At 40.5% G+C, this 13,873-nt stretch overlaps 1 protein-coding gene across 3 annotated transcripts in view; it reads left to right on the forward strand.

Moving 5' to 3' along the window:
• Positions 1-13,873, forward strand: part of LOC139538885 (SEC14 domain and spectrin repeat-containing protein 1-like) — a 72,663-nt gene that overhangs the window by 23,880 nt on the left and 34,910 nt on the right. For all 3 annotated transcript variants that reach the window (XM_071341415.1, XM_071341413.1, XM_071341414.1), the window contains 2 exons: positions 2,150-2,240; positions 7,694-7,807. In XM_071341415.1, the coding sequence (XP_071197516.1) occupies positions 2,150-2,240; positions 7,694-7,807 (205 nt within the window). The remainder of the gene's footprint in view (positions 1-2,149; positions 2,241-7,693; positions 7,808-13,873) is intronic.

Genomic DNA, 13,873 nt, shown 5'->3' on the forward strand with positions numbered 1-13,873 from the left:
GCTTCTTTAATTAGCACAATAGTTTTCAGCTGTGCTAACATAATTGCAAAATGATTTCTAATGATCATTTAGCCTTTTAGAATGATAAACTTGGATTAGCTAACACAACGTGCCATGGAACACAGGAGTGATGGTTTCTGATAATGGGCCTCTGTACGCCTATGTGGATATTCCATAAAAAATCAGCCGTTTCCATCTACAATAGTCATTTACAACATTAGCCATGTCTACACTGTATTTCTGATCAATTTGATGTTATTTTAATGGACAAAAATGTGCTTTCTTTCAAAAACAAGGAAATGTCTAAGTAACCCCAAACCTTTGAACGGTAGTGTAAATAGTAAAGTAAAGTACATATCCCCCTAAAAACGACTTAAGTAGTACTTTCAAGTATTTTTACTTAAGTACTTTACACCACTGTATAAAGTGGTGGTCCTATGTTTCATGAGCTGAAATAAAAGATCCCAGAAATGTTCCATATGCACAAAAAGCTTGTTTCTCTCAAATGTTGTGCTCTAATTTGTTTACATCCCTGTTAGTGAGCATTTTCCTTTGCCAAGATTATCCAACCACCTGACAGGTTTGGCATATCAAGAAGCTGATTAAACAGCACGATCATGCTGAGGAAAATAAAAGGCCACTCTAAAATGTGCAGTTTTGTCACACAACACAATGTCACAGATGTCTCAAGTTTTGGGGGAGCATGCAATTGGCATGCTGACTGCAGGAATATCCACAAGATAATTTAATGTTAATTTCTCTTCAATAAATCACCTCCAAAGTCGTTTCAGAGAATTTGGCAGTAGGTTCAACCAACCCCAAAACCGCAGACCACGTGGATGGCGTCGTGTTGGCTAGCGGTTTTCTGATGTCTACGTTGTGAACAGAGTGTCCCATGGGGACGGTCCCAGTCCACCTGGCCTTGCTGCTCTTCCAGTTTCAACTGTTCTGCCTGCGGCTATGGAACCCTGACCTGTTCACCGGTCGTGCTACCTGTCCCAGACCTGCTGTTTTCAACTCTCTAGAGACCGCAGGAGCGGTAGAGATACTCTTAATGATCGGCTATGAAAAGCCAACTGACATTTACTCCTGAGGTGCTGACTTGCTACACCCTCGATAACTACTGTGATTATTATTATTTGATAAAGCTGGTCATTTATGAACATTTGAACATCTTGGCCATGTTCTGTTATAATCTCCACCCGGCACAGCCAGAAGAGGACTGGCCACCCCTCATAGCCTGGTTCCTCTCTAGGTTTCTTCCTAGGTTTTGGCCTTTCTAGGGAGTTTTTACTAGCCACCGTGATTCTACACCTGCATTGCTTGCTGTTTTGGGTTTTAGGCTGAGTTTCAGTACAGCACTTCGAGATATTAGCTGATGTATGAAGGGCTATATAAACAAATTTGATTTGATTTGATGGTATTCGCAGGCATAAGCTACTGACAATGAACACATTTGCATTTTATCGACAGCAATTTGAATTCACAAAAATAACGTGACGAGATCCTGAGGCCCATTGTTAGGCCCATTTTTTAAAGGTATTTGTGACCCACAGATACATATCTGTATTCCCAGTTATGTGAAATCCATAGATTAGGGCCTAAATTATTTATTTCAATTGACTGATTTCCTCATATGAACTGTAACTCAGTAAAATCTTTGAAATTGTTGCATGTTGCATTTATTTTTTTGTTCAGTATACTGTACATTGAGTTAAGGATAGGTGGCTGATATGTGGCTCCATTGCCTTTGAAAAAGCACTTGTGTAGCAACAATATTGTATACTCATTGGCCTCTCAGCGTTCGATTTGGATTGAACTAGTTCTGCTACATTAGTCTGTAGGAGAGATGACCAAAATAATATGCTAAGAAGGATCATGCAATGTAAGCTTATGTCTCCTGCATGATGATCACACACTTTCTGTTCAGTATTTACCTTGGCTTTATGGTCCTCAGTTGTTAAGAGCGTGGCACCAAGGTTCTGGGTTCAATTGCTGTAGGCATGCTTGCTTCATCTGCATATATGATACTGTCTTATTTAAGAGCCAGATTGGGATCCTTGGTGTCAGATTCATGGAGCAAGAGCACACATTATTACAGGTAGACGTAATCACCATGTTTTTTTTCTATCTTCTCTCCTCTCTTCAGTGACAAGTGTAAAGCAAGAGGCTTCACAGTCATTGTGGATGGACGGAAGTCTCAGTGGAACATAGTGAAGACGGTGGTGCTCATGTTGCAGGTAGGAACTGATAGAAGAAAGGGTTCATGTTGCAGGTAGGAACTGATAATCAGCGCAGATGTGTTCCTTTAAGGATTAAACCACAGTTTACCCCCACACTGCAGCGAGATGAGAAGTCCATATTTCTGTGTATCAAATAGAAGAACGCCTGTCTAACTACTGCCTTTGGAATGTATAGTGGAATACATTACAGTCATATAGAGTGAATACTAATAAAATCATCTACAATTTGACAGAATGATGACTCATATAGGGCAAAGACATGGAGTTTATTGCAGTCAGTCAGTCGCTACTGTCTGTGTTCTATTCTGCATAGAAACAGTCAGGAGATTATAGCCGTCTGCTATAACAGATTCTTGATCACACACACACCCAGGCTAGATAGGAAGATGATTCCAATGCCATGCTTTGTTGTACAAAAAATACTGTCTGTAGGGGAGTGTGTGGTAAGGTTGGTCGATATGGCCTAAAAATCGATTCACGATTCACGATATATATAGATTTAAAACAAATGCTCTCTCTAAATAAGCTTTGTTGCACAATTAAAGATAAATATACTGCATTTCAAACACTCAGGAATAATCTAATGAATTCAGGGCTTGTAAAATTATATCTAGGCTAAATATAAGCCTTCCACTACCACTAATCGTTTAATTATTTTATCAGAATAGTTTAACCTGCTTTTTTTTGCAATAATCACTAATCTGGCTTTCACATCTGTCTATGAACATTATTTATTTTTAACAAATTTAACCAGAACCATGCACATCCACTAATAATGACCTTCTGGTAGCAGTAGTAGTGAATTTAGGTATGGGCGACACGGGCAGCCACCCAGGGCAGCACGGGGCGCCCGTACAAACATTTTTGGAATGGGTACATTTGCGCAATCGGTTTTCTATCGCTTATATGCACGTCACATTAATGATATCATGTCACCGTGTGGGACAATTAACCTTGTCGGAGTGGGCGCACTGATTCTAGTTTGTGAGCTACTGCCTGGGAAGGTCTCCCACTCAGAAGTACGAGATGGGGAGGGGGCGGGGGTAGGTTGACCTCAGGTCTTCCCACTGGAAGCCCGAGGTAGGGGGAGCGGGGGAATCTATCAATTAGCGCTCCTGTAACGGTTTTCGTCGTCGGATGAGGAAGAATCGGAACAAAGCGCAGCGTGGTAAGTGTTCATGATATTTATTGAAATCTGAACACTGTAACAAAATAACAAAGAGAATAACCGAAACCGAAACAGTCCTCTAAGGTGCAAAACACTAAACAGAAAATAACTACCTACAAAAAAACGGTGGGAAAAAACTACCTAAGTATGGTTCTCAATCAGAGACAACGATAGACAGCTGCCTCTGATTGAGAACCACACCCGGCCAAACACAAAGAAATACAAAACATAGAAAATGAACATAGAATACCCACCCAAATCACACCCTGACCAAACCAAAATAGAGACATAAAAATCTCTCTACGGTCAGGGCGTGACAGCTCCTCTAACTTTGTACAGTACTAAAAACAGTCACACTGTGAAATGCTACCAAATAAACCACAATTCATTCATAATACTGTGAATATATAGTTTCACAGACATACTGTTGCATTTTTTTCTGGTTTGTGCGAAATTGTTAAGAATAATATAAAACCAGTCTGCACACCACCAAGGTGAATTGGTTTAGTCTTGAGTCTTGGTTGACAGTGTTGGGGGATGGGTAATGTAGTCTTGACTCTTGGTTGACAGTGTTGGGGGATGGGTAATGTATTGATGCTCCAGTGCCAAATCAACACAAATGGATAAGAAAAGGTCTTAAGTAATCAGTTTAGGAAAAATGTGAAAGAAGTAGAGGAGAAATGCGCAAAAGATAAAGGTATGTAGCTACTTAAAATACGTCTATATTATGCTGATATTCTGTATATTTTGTGATATATTGAGTCTTTTGGGGTGCGTTGAAAGGGGAGTTCGCCCAGGGAGCCATACAAGCTAGAACCGCTACTGGGTAGCAGGCATTATAGAAATTTAACACAGGTCTCATAAACAATCTTTCGAGCACAAGCCCACGTGCTAGTGAGTAGCCAGCTAATCTGTATATTTCAAGTCTAGCCACCTTGGATGTATTTGCTTGCTAATAAGGTAGAACAGTTGAACTGTTATGAATACATCCTCCTGTCTGTCTCCAACTGTTTAAACAACATAGCCTGTTCACTTTGTTTAGATGTGAAAATCAAGTGGGCTACCTGGATAAGAAGATGCTTATTTCTCAGAATTAGAACGCGTTGCCAATTCCTTATATAAATGTGACTTTTTATCCTCATTGCACATTTTTAAAACACGGACTAGACAGCTGCTAGCACATAACAGTCTGTGGCTAAAATGCTGCTAGCATACATCATGTTACCGGAAACTGGTACCGGAAATGCTGTTAGCAGAAACTAAGCATACATTTCCCAAAATCATGTTCATTGATACTCCTGTTTTAGTATGGTCTGCTCTGTTTTACATTTGGGGAGTTGAGACATAAAAAGGGTATCGTTAAAAAAGTTAAGTTCTTGTCTATTACAGTAAAATATCTCAATGTGTTCCGGTGTCCATATGACCGATTCTGTTGGACCAAACCTCAAATGCAAATATCGAGTTGAAACTGCTTATGGTCAGAGAGGAAGAAGTGATCTTTTAGTAGAGCCCTGCACTGGCGTGAATTTTAAGCCCGAGTCCTACCCAGGCCTGTGACATTCAGGCCCTACCCTACCCAGGTCCGATTGCATCTAATACATTTAAAGCCTGGCCCGGCCCGAAACCCGAAATAACCTCCTCTATTAGTAAATCCATTAGCTGCTCCTCTCTTTCTGTCACTTTCTGTCTGTGAGCAGGCAGGTCATGGCGCTCTGAGTCTGAGTATCTATAGCAACGGCTCGGCTTAGGCTGCTCTGCTCAAGGACGAGACATGAGAGAGCAGTGAGCTGTTAGCTACTTTTTGCCGCACTTAACTCAAGAAACATTATTATTTTCTGTGAAATAATCTCTCCTGTTTTATATTTGACGAGGTTGAAGCACTTCTGGCATCATGTTATGATCTTAGTCAGATATGACTGTACTGTGCAGCAGAGCACGAGAAAATGGCTCAGCTTCAAAAGGTTTCTGATCAATGTAGTGATACCCGACCCCTGCCCGTACTTTAGTTATTGATGAAAAACAGCCCCTACCCTTCCCAACCCATTGTATAATGTCAGGCTCGGGTCGGGTAGCAGAGCTCTAATCTTTCATCGTGGTTGTTCTGAGTGGCAGGGGGAGGGGCTTGGTGTCTGTGTGTGAGTGGGAAGGTGAACACAGCACAGATGGAGTGAAGGAGACGAGGCCAAAAAGACAAATGGCACAAAAAAATTATACAGGCATTTGGAACATCACGCTAAGACATTAATTCAAATTAATTCGATATAACGCCCAGCTCTAAAGTGAGGATATAAAAATACTTTCACATGATGATGTGTTCTGTTCCCAATGGCCTATTTAACAATGTTCAGTAGATTTAACCCTTTAAAACCCATGACTCCTTATATTTAATTATCCCTGTGAATATTCATGATTGTAACGATGTAGCCATTTCCTGCAGTCAAATGACCTAGTGGCCCCATGGGTGGAATGTTATTAATATTTTTCATAATTTCATAATTCATAAACATATATGTTTTTAAATGCAGAAAACTCGGTGTTTCTATGTCAAGCAGTTTTGTTATATTTCAGTCTTCTGTGATGTATATGAAGTATAATATTGGAATTCAAACTCAAAATTGAATAAATGTCAACTCTATATCTGACATGGTACAGGTCTCTTCTTTTTTTAAGTCCATAACCATGTGTGTGAGGTGTATAGTTTTGTTTCAAAGTAGATTTGTTTAAGACTACCAAGAAGCACTCTGTGTGACCCTGATTTATCCCATTGCAGTAAAAGGCTAATGATTAATTAGCACAGTATACAATAGAGGAGCAGATGTCTGAGTGAGAAGCAGACAGACGTGGACATGAAGTTGCCACAGGGGAACCATCTCGGCCTACCTCCACCACATTAACAGCTCTCTGCCAATCAGAACGTGACAAAGAGCCTTGGAGGAGAAATCAAATTGTGGTCCCAACCCAGATGTTGCATTCTGTCTGTGTCATAAAACATTACAGTGATGAGCTATGTAGTTAAATATGGTGCAATATGCATTATGCATGGTCCCTGACAAATCAAATCAAATAATAAAAGAAATAGACATCTCAGATCAAATCCATCCCCAGCAGTCAAGTGAAAAGTAATTAAGACAAAAGGGAATCTAAGCTGATTACGTTTGAAGAAGAGTAGTCTAATCAATCTCCTGACTGGGCTGTGTAATTTCTCCATCTGCCTAATTATGCCTTTAAACAATGTTTTCCCCTGAAGTTCAGGCTCTGGTTTGGGCTCATTAGTGCAAACTGTAGCCAAACATTTGACAACTAAAAATGTGCATTTCGTATTGGACAAGTCCAGCTTGTCCCTGCTGTTTCAGTCAGTGTTGTCCATTTGATGCCTAATGAACATGACCCAGGCTCTGACCTCCACCCACTTTGCAGTGTGGCCTATGTCAGCAGACAGACTGAGCTCTGTTTGTCTCTGCTGTAGTCTGCAGTCTGCCTGCCCTGGACCTGGGTTCAAATACTATTTGAAATTATTTCAAATATTTTAGCTGTGCCTGGTTGAGCTTCCTTTGCTTAATGAACCAATAGTAGAGTCTCAAAACTGTCAGGCTAGGCAGGCGAGAGCAAACGCTCAAGGTATTTTAAAGATTTCAAATACTATTTGAACCCAGTCTGCATTCTGCCCTGTCTGCCCTAACCTGGTTTTGTCACTGCAGATTGGCTATACAGTCCCCTGCTATCTATAGACCTCTGCAGAAACAGGACCAGAATAGATATGATGACAGTATGAAATATACATTCTGTCTGACACACTAATCTGCCTGCCACTGTCTGGGGAAATTCCTGCAGGATTTCATGAAAACTGTGATGCACTACAGGGTTATATATATTATATATATTTTTACACTCTTAGAAAAAAGGGTTCCAAAGGGTTCTTCGGCTGCCCCCATAGGAGAACCCTTTTTGGTTCCAGGTAGAAAGAACTCTTTTGGGTTCCATGTAGAACCCTCTGTGGAAAGGGTTTTTACATGGGTAAAATGGTTCTTCAAAGGGTTCTCCTTTGGGGACAGCCGAATAACCGCTTTATGTTCTAGATAGCACCTTTTTTTTTTTATAAAGAGTGTACCAGTGTCATTCAATTTGAAAGTCTGCTTACAAACATCTTATAAACCATCAGTAACTGTATGTTAACATAACATAAACCTATCTGTTTATTTCTGTGTCCAATAAACCACCCAAAGCCTATAACATTTTGCTAAAGAAATACTATTTAATTTCGATATCATCCCATTTTCTGTAGAATGTCATTCCAGCAGAGGTGTCCCTGGTGTGTGTGGTGAAGCCTGATGAATTCTGGGACAAGAAGGTCACTCATTTCTGCTTCTGGAAGGAGAAGGACAGACTAGGCTTTGAGGTGAGTGTCTTGTCTCTATCTCACTTTCTCCTTCTCTCTCTCTACCCCTCTTCTTGCTCCTCTCTCTCTCTCCACATCTCTCCCTCTCTTTCTCCCCCCTCACTCTCTCCTAATAATGTTGTATCTCTGAGCAGCAGAATCCTATCCGCCTTCAACTCCCAGAGGGACAGATTATGACCAGAATTGAATTTACTTTCCATCACAAACCAATGATTTTTATGTTGGTGGTTGGGCGGCATACAAATTGAAAGAGATAGAGAGATGATGCTTTTTATTTTGCTTCAGTCAGTATTATATTTGGCCTTGTTTTGTGAACCCCTTCAGCAATGCTGTTCTTTATCTTGGGCCCAGATCTGTTTGTGCTATATAGCCAACACATTTGATTGTTGTTATTGCAATGGCTAGTGATTTTCTGATGATTTTTTGCGCTTGTGTGCTCTACAACAGCCCTCAAATATATCCTATCAATCACCAACATACCCCAGAGGAATTGCTGACCATATGCTATAGACCACTAGGCAAATTAAGCTCTCTGTCAATTGCGGCTGATAGATAGATGACCAAGGTCTGTTGTGGTAGACAGCATGGCAGCATTATACTTTTTTAAAAAGTGCACTGTGTGGTGATTTAGAAGGTAGAACTTTATTGCAGTAAGTCACCATTGTCTCAGAGCTAGATTAATATGACTTATTAAATATTCATGCATCGTGTTCCATTTCAACCTCCCATATGGCTTCTGTCATCTCTTCCTATACCCCCTGAAGGATTTAAATTAGTAGAGGGGTGGGACACACACACTCCTCAAGTTTCTATCTTTGTTCTCTAAGATGGGAGAGATGTAGCTAGTATTCCTTGTTTATATTTTAGTGCTAGAAGCCCCTTCACAACAGAGTGATAGTAATGGAAGTATGGCGTATGGATACATGCTAGTTTGTCTGATAGTAATGGAAGTATGGCGTATGGATACATGCTAGTTTGTCTGATAGTAATGGAAGTATGGCGTATGGATACATGCTAGTTTGTCTGATAGTAATGGAAGTATGGCGTATGGATACATGCTAGTTTGTCTGATAGTAATGGAAGTATGAAGCAGGAATACCTGGTAGTAGTAGTTAGTCTGACTTTCTGTCTACAGTATGGTCTCCTTCAGCATTGACTAACACTGTCATCATGTTGCTTGGCAACAGTAATGTATATCAAGAGCAGATGCAGGCTGCAGTATGACATTACTGTCTTCCGCATGTCAGCACAGTGTGTGTGTGTGTGTGTGTGTGTGTGTGTGTGTGTGTGTGTGTGTGTGTGTGTGTGTGTGTGTGTGTGTGTGTGTGTGTGTGTGTGTGTGTGTGTGTGTGTGTGTGTGTGTGTGTGTGTGTGTGTGTGTGTGTGCGTGCGTGCGTGCGTGCGCGTCTGTGATTGTGTGTGTGACCGTGTGTGCGTGCCTTAGTCTTTGTGAGTGTTTATATATGTAAGTGTGTGTGTGGAAAGAGTGTCCCGGAACACACTAATCCAGAGACTGCTCAGTAGAGGTCTTTCTTGTTGTTTTTGCTCCAACAGTTCTGTGTTGATCTGGACCAGCAGTTCCTTCTAGCTCTTCCTCACTATAACATGTCTGTGTTGATCTGGACCAGCAGTTCCTTCTAGTTCTTCCTCACTATATATAACTCCCCTGCTAGACCAGATGGCTCTGTTGGATGGCTGAGGTGGTCAATTTATTGGCATTGGAAATGAAAGGGAATTGGGGGGAAATACTTGGAAATTAAAGTTGACCTACTAGACAGGGTAGATTGGGTGCTTGTATTCATCGAACTTTACTATTGAGGTGTTGAGAATTAAATGATTGATCTGCCTTTCAGTTTCAAAGTAAACCATTTAAGATTGTGAGCTCACTCAAAATGCCTCTCGATCTACATTTCAGTTTCAAAGCACTTCGATTAGGATTCTGAGCTGAGCGACACACAGACCGACACACAGATAAACTTTTGTTATTGACCAAAAACTTATTTTCCACTATAATTTGCAAATAAATTCATAAAAAATCCTACAATGTGATTTTCTGGAAAAGATTTTCTCATTTTGTCTGTCATAGTTGAAGTGTACCTATGATGAAAATTACAGGCCTCTCTCATCTTTTTAAGTGGGAGAACTTGCACAATTGGTGGCTGACTAAATACTTTTTTGCCCCACTGTATTTGAAAACTGTCTCAGAGTAGGAGTGTTGATCTAAAAGGAAAAAATGATCCTAGATCAACACTCCTGCTCTGAGATGTTTTTCAAGTACTGGCCCTGGGGGTGTAAGCTCAGCTCACATATTAAAGAGGTGGTTTCATGTACAAATGTCTCTATCCAGATGTAATTGATACATACTGGGCTGTGCCAGAGAAGGGAAGGGTCTGTTTTCACTTATGATTTTCTTTCTGCTTCTCTTCTCTTTCGGAGGTGTGGCTAAAGTGTTGCCCAATCTGCCATCCCAATTTTCACTATAACCATCAGACTGTTTTCTTCCTTGGTCTTTGGAAGCTCATCGCCATATAAATAAATGCACTTGTGAACAGAAAACGTGTGTCTGCGAGCCACGTGTGTGTGTTACCTGGCCTTGTTAGTCATATCCCACTGGGCACAGACTTCAATTCAACATCTAGTATGTATCAAGGAGTCAGTCAGTCTGCGTGTGGGGAATCAGAATTAAAATCATGTATTGATCATGTGTTGCTTTCTCTGCAGCACGATGATGACTATGTGTGTGCATGCATCTGTGTTGTGTTCCTGTGTGTGTGTATCCGGGAAGAGACCAAAGCAAGGCAAACCGTGACATAACATTAGCATTATGATTCCTCTAACTATGTAGTCCTTCAGGATTGATTCCTCTAACTATGTGGTTCTTCAGTGTTGATTCCTCTAACTATGTAGTCCTTCAGGGTTGATTCCTCTAACTATATAGTCCTTCAGGGTTGATTCCTCTAACTATGTGGTTCTTCAGTGTTGATTCCTCTAACTATGTGGTTCTTCAGTGTTGATTCCTCTAACTATGTGGTTCTTCAGGGTTGATTCCTCTAACTATGTGGTTCTTCAGGATTGATTCCTCTAACTATGTGGTTCTTCAGTGTTGATTCCTCTAACTATGTGGTTCTTCAGTGTTGATTCCTCTAACTATGTGGTTCTTCAGTGTTGATTCCTCTAACTATGTGGTTCTTCAGTGTTGATTCCTCTAACTATGTGGTTCTTCAGGATTGATTCCTCTAACTATGTGGTTCTTCAGTGTTGATTCCTCTAACTATGTGGTTCTTCAGTGTTGATTCCTCTAACTATGTGGTTCTTCAGTGTTGATTCCTCTAACTATGTGGTTCTTCAGGGTTGATTCCTCTAACTATATAGTCCTTCAGGGTTGATTCCTCTAACTATGTAGGCCTTCAGGGTTGATTCCTCTAACTATGTGGTTCTTCAGGGTTGATTCCTCTAACTATATGGTTCTTCAGGGTTGATTCCTCTAACAATGTAGTCCTTCAGGGTTGATTCCTCTAACTATATAGTCCTTCAGGGTTGATTCCTCTAACTATGTAGTCCTTCAGGTTTGATTCCTCTAACTATGTGGTTCTTCAGTGTTGATTCCTCTAACTATGTAGGCCTTCAGGGTTGATTCCTCTAACTATATAGTCCTTCAGGGTTGATTCCTCTAACTATATAGTCCTTCAGGGTTGATTCCTTTAACTATGTGGTTCTTCAGGGTTGATTCCTCTAACCTTGTAGTCCTTCAGGGTTGATTCCTCTAACTATGTGGTTCTTCAGTGTTGATTCCTCTAACTATGTGGTTCTTCAGTGTTGATTCCTCTAACTATGTGGTTCTTCAGGGTTGATTCCTCTAACTATGTGGTTCTTCAGGATTGATTCCTCTAACTATGTGGTTCTTCAGTGTTGATTCCTCTAACTATGTGGTTATTCAGTGTTGATTCCTCTAACTATGTGGTTCTTCAGTGTTGATTCCTCTAACTATGTGGTTCTTCAGTGTTGATTCCTCTAACTATGTGGTTCTTCAGGATTGATTCCTCTAACTATGTGGTTCTTCAGTGTTGATTCCTCTAACTATGTGGTTCTTCAGTGTTGATTCCTCTAACTATGTGGTTCTTCAGTGTTGATTCCTCTAACTATGTGGTTCTTCAGGGTTGATTCCTCTAACTATATAGTCCTTCAGGGTTGATTCCTCTAACTATGTAGGCCTTCAGGGTTGATTCCTCTAACTATGTGGTTCTTCAGGGTTGATTCCTCTAACTATATGGTTCTTCAGGGTTGATTCCTCTAACAATGTAGTCCTTCAGGGTTGATTCCTCTAACTATATAGTCCTTCAGGGTTGATTCCTCTAACTATGTAGTCCTTCAGGTTTGATTCCTCTAACTATGTGGTTCTTCAGTGTTGATTCCTCTAACTATGTAGGCCTTCAGGGTTGATTCCTCTAACTATATAGTCCTTCAGGGTTGATTCCTCTAACTATATAGTCCTTCAGGGTTGATTCCTTTAACTATGTGGTTCTTCAGGGTTGATTCCTCTAACTATGTAGTCCTTCAGGGTTGATTCCTCTAACTATGTGGGCCTTCAGGGTTGATTCCTCTAACTATGTAGTCCTTCAGGGTTGATTCCTCTAACGATGTGGGCCTTCAGGGTTGATTCCTCTAACTATATAGTCCTTCAGGGTTGATTCCTCTAACTATGTGGTTCTTCAGTGTTGATTCCTCTAACTATGTGGTTCTTCAGTGTTGATTCCTCTAACTATGTGGTTCTTCAGTGTTGATTCCTCTAACTATGTGGTTCTTCAGGATTGATTCCTCTAACTATGTGGTTCTTCAGGATTGATTCCTCTAACTATGTGGTTCTTCAGTGTTGATTCCTCTAACTATGTGGTTCTTCAGTGTTGATTCCTCTAACTATGTGGTTCTTCAGGGTTGATTCCTCTAACTATATAGTCCTTCAGGGTTGATTCCTCTAACTATGTAGGCCTTCAGGGTTGATTCCTCTAACTATGTGGTTCTTCAGGATTGATTCCTTTAACTATGTGGTTCTTCAGGGTTGATTCCTCTAACTATGTAGTCCTTCAGGGTTGATTCCTCTAACTATATAGTCCTTCAGGGTTGATTCCTCTAACTATGTAGTCCTTCAGAGTTGATTCCTCTAACGATGTGGGCCTTCAGGGTTGATTCCTCTAACTATATAGTCCTTCAGGGTTGATTCCTCTAACTATATAGTCCTTCAGGGTTGATTCCTCTAACTATGTAGTCCTTCAGGAATGATTCCTCTAACTATGTAGTCCTTCAGGGTTGATTCCTCTAACTATGTAGTCCTTCAGGGTTGATTCCTCTAACTATATAGTCCTTCAGGGTTGATTCCTCTAACTATGTAGTCCTTCAGGGTTGATTCCTCTAACTATGTGGTTCCTCAGGGTTGATTCCTCTAACTATGTAGGCCTTCAGGGTTGATTCCTCTAACTATGTAGTCCTTCAGGGTTGATTCCTCTAACTATGTAGTCCTTCAGAGTTGATTCCTCTAACTATGTAGTCCGTCAGTGTTGATTCCTCTAACTATATAGTCCTTCAGTGTTGATTCCTCTAACTATATAGTCCGTCAGTGTTGATTCCTCTAACTATATAGTCCGTCAGGGTTGATTCCTCTAACTACAGTTGAAGTCAGAAGTTTACATACACTTAGGTTGGAGTCAATAAAACTCGTTTTTCAACCACTCCCCAAATTTCTTGTTAACAAACTATAGTTTTGGCAAGTCGGTTAGGACATGTACTTTGTGCATGACACAAGTCATTTTTCCCAAAATTGATTACAGACAGATTATTTAACTTATAATTCACTGTATCACAATTCCAGTGGGTCAGTAGTTTACATACACTAAGTTGACTGTGCCTTTAAACAGCTTGGAAAATTCCAGAAAATGATGTCATGGCTTTAGAAGATTCTGATAGGCTAATTGACATCATTTGAGTCAGTTGGAGGTGTACCTGTGGATGTATTTCAAGGCCTACCTTCAAACTCAGTGTCTCTTTGCTTGACATCATGCGAAAATCAAGACC

The sequence above is a fragment of the Salvelinus alpinus genome, chromosome 14, assembly GCF_045679555.1.
Source record: "Salvelinus alpinus chromosome 14, SLU_Salpinus.1, whole genome shotgun sequence".
NCBI classification, from domain to species: domain Eukaryota; kingdom Metazoa; phylum Chordata; class Actinopteri; order Salmoniformes; family Salmonidae; genus Salvelinus; species Salvelinus alpinus.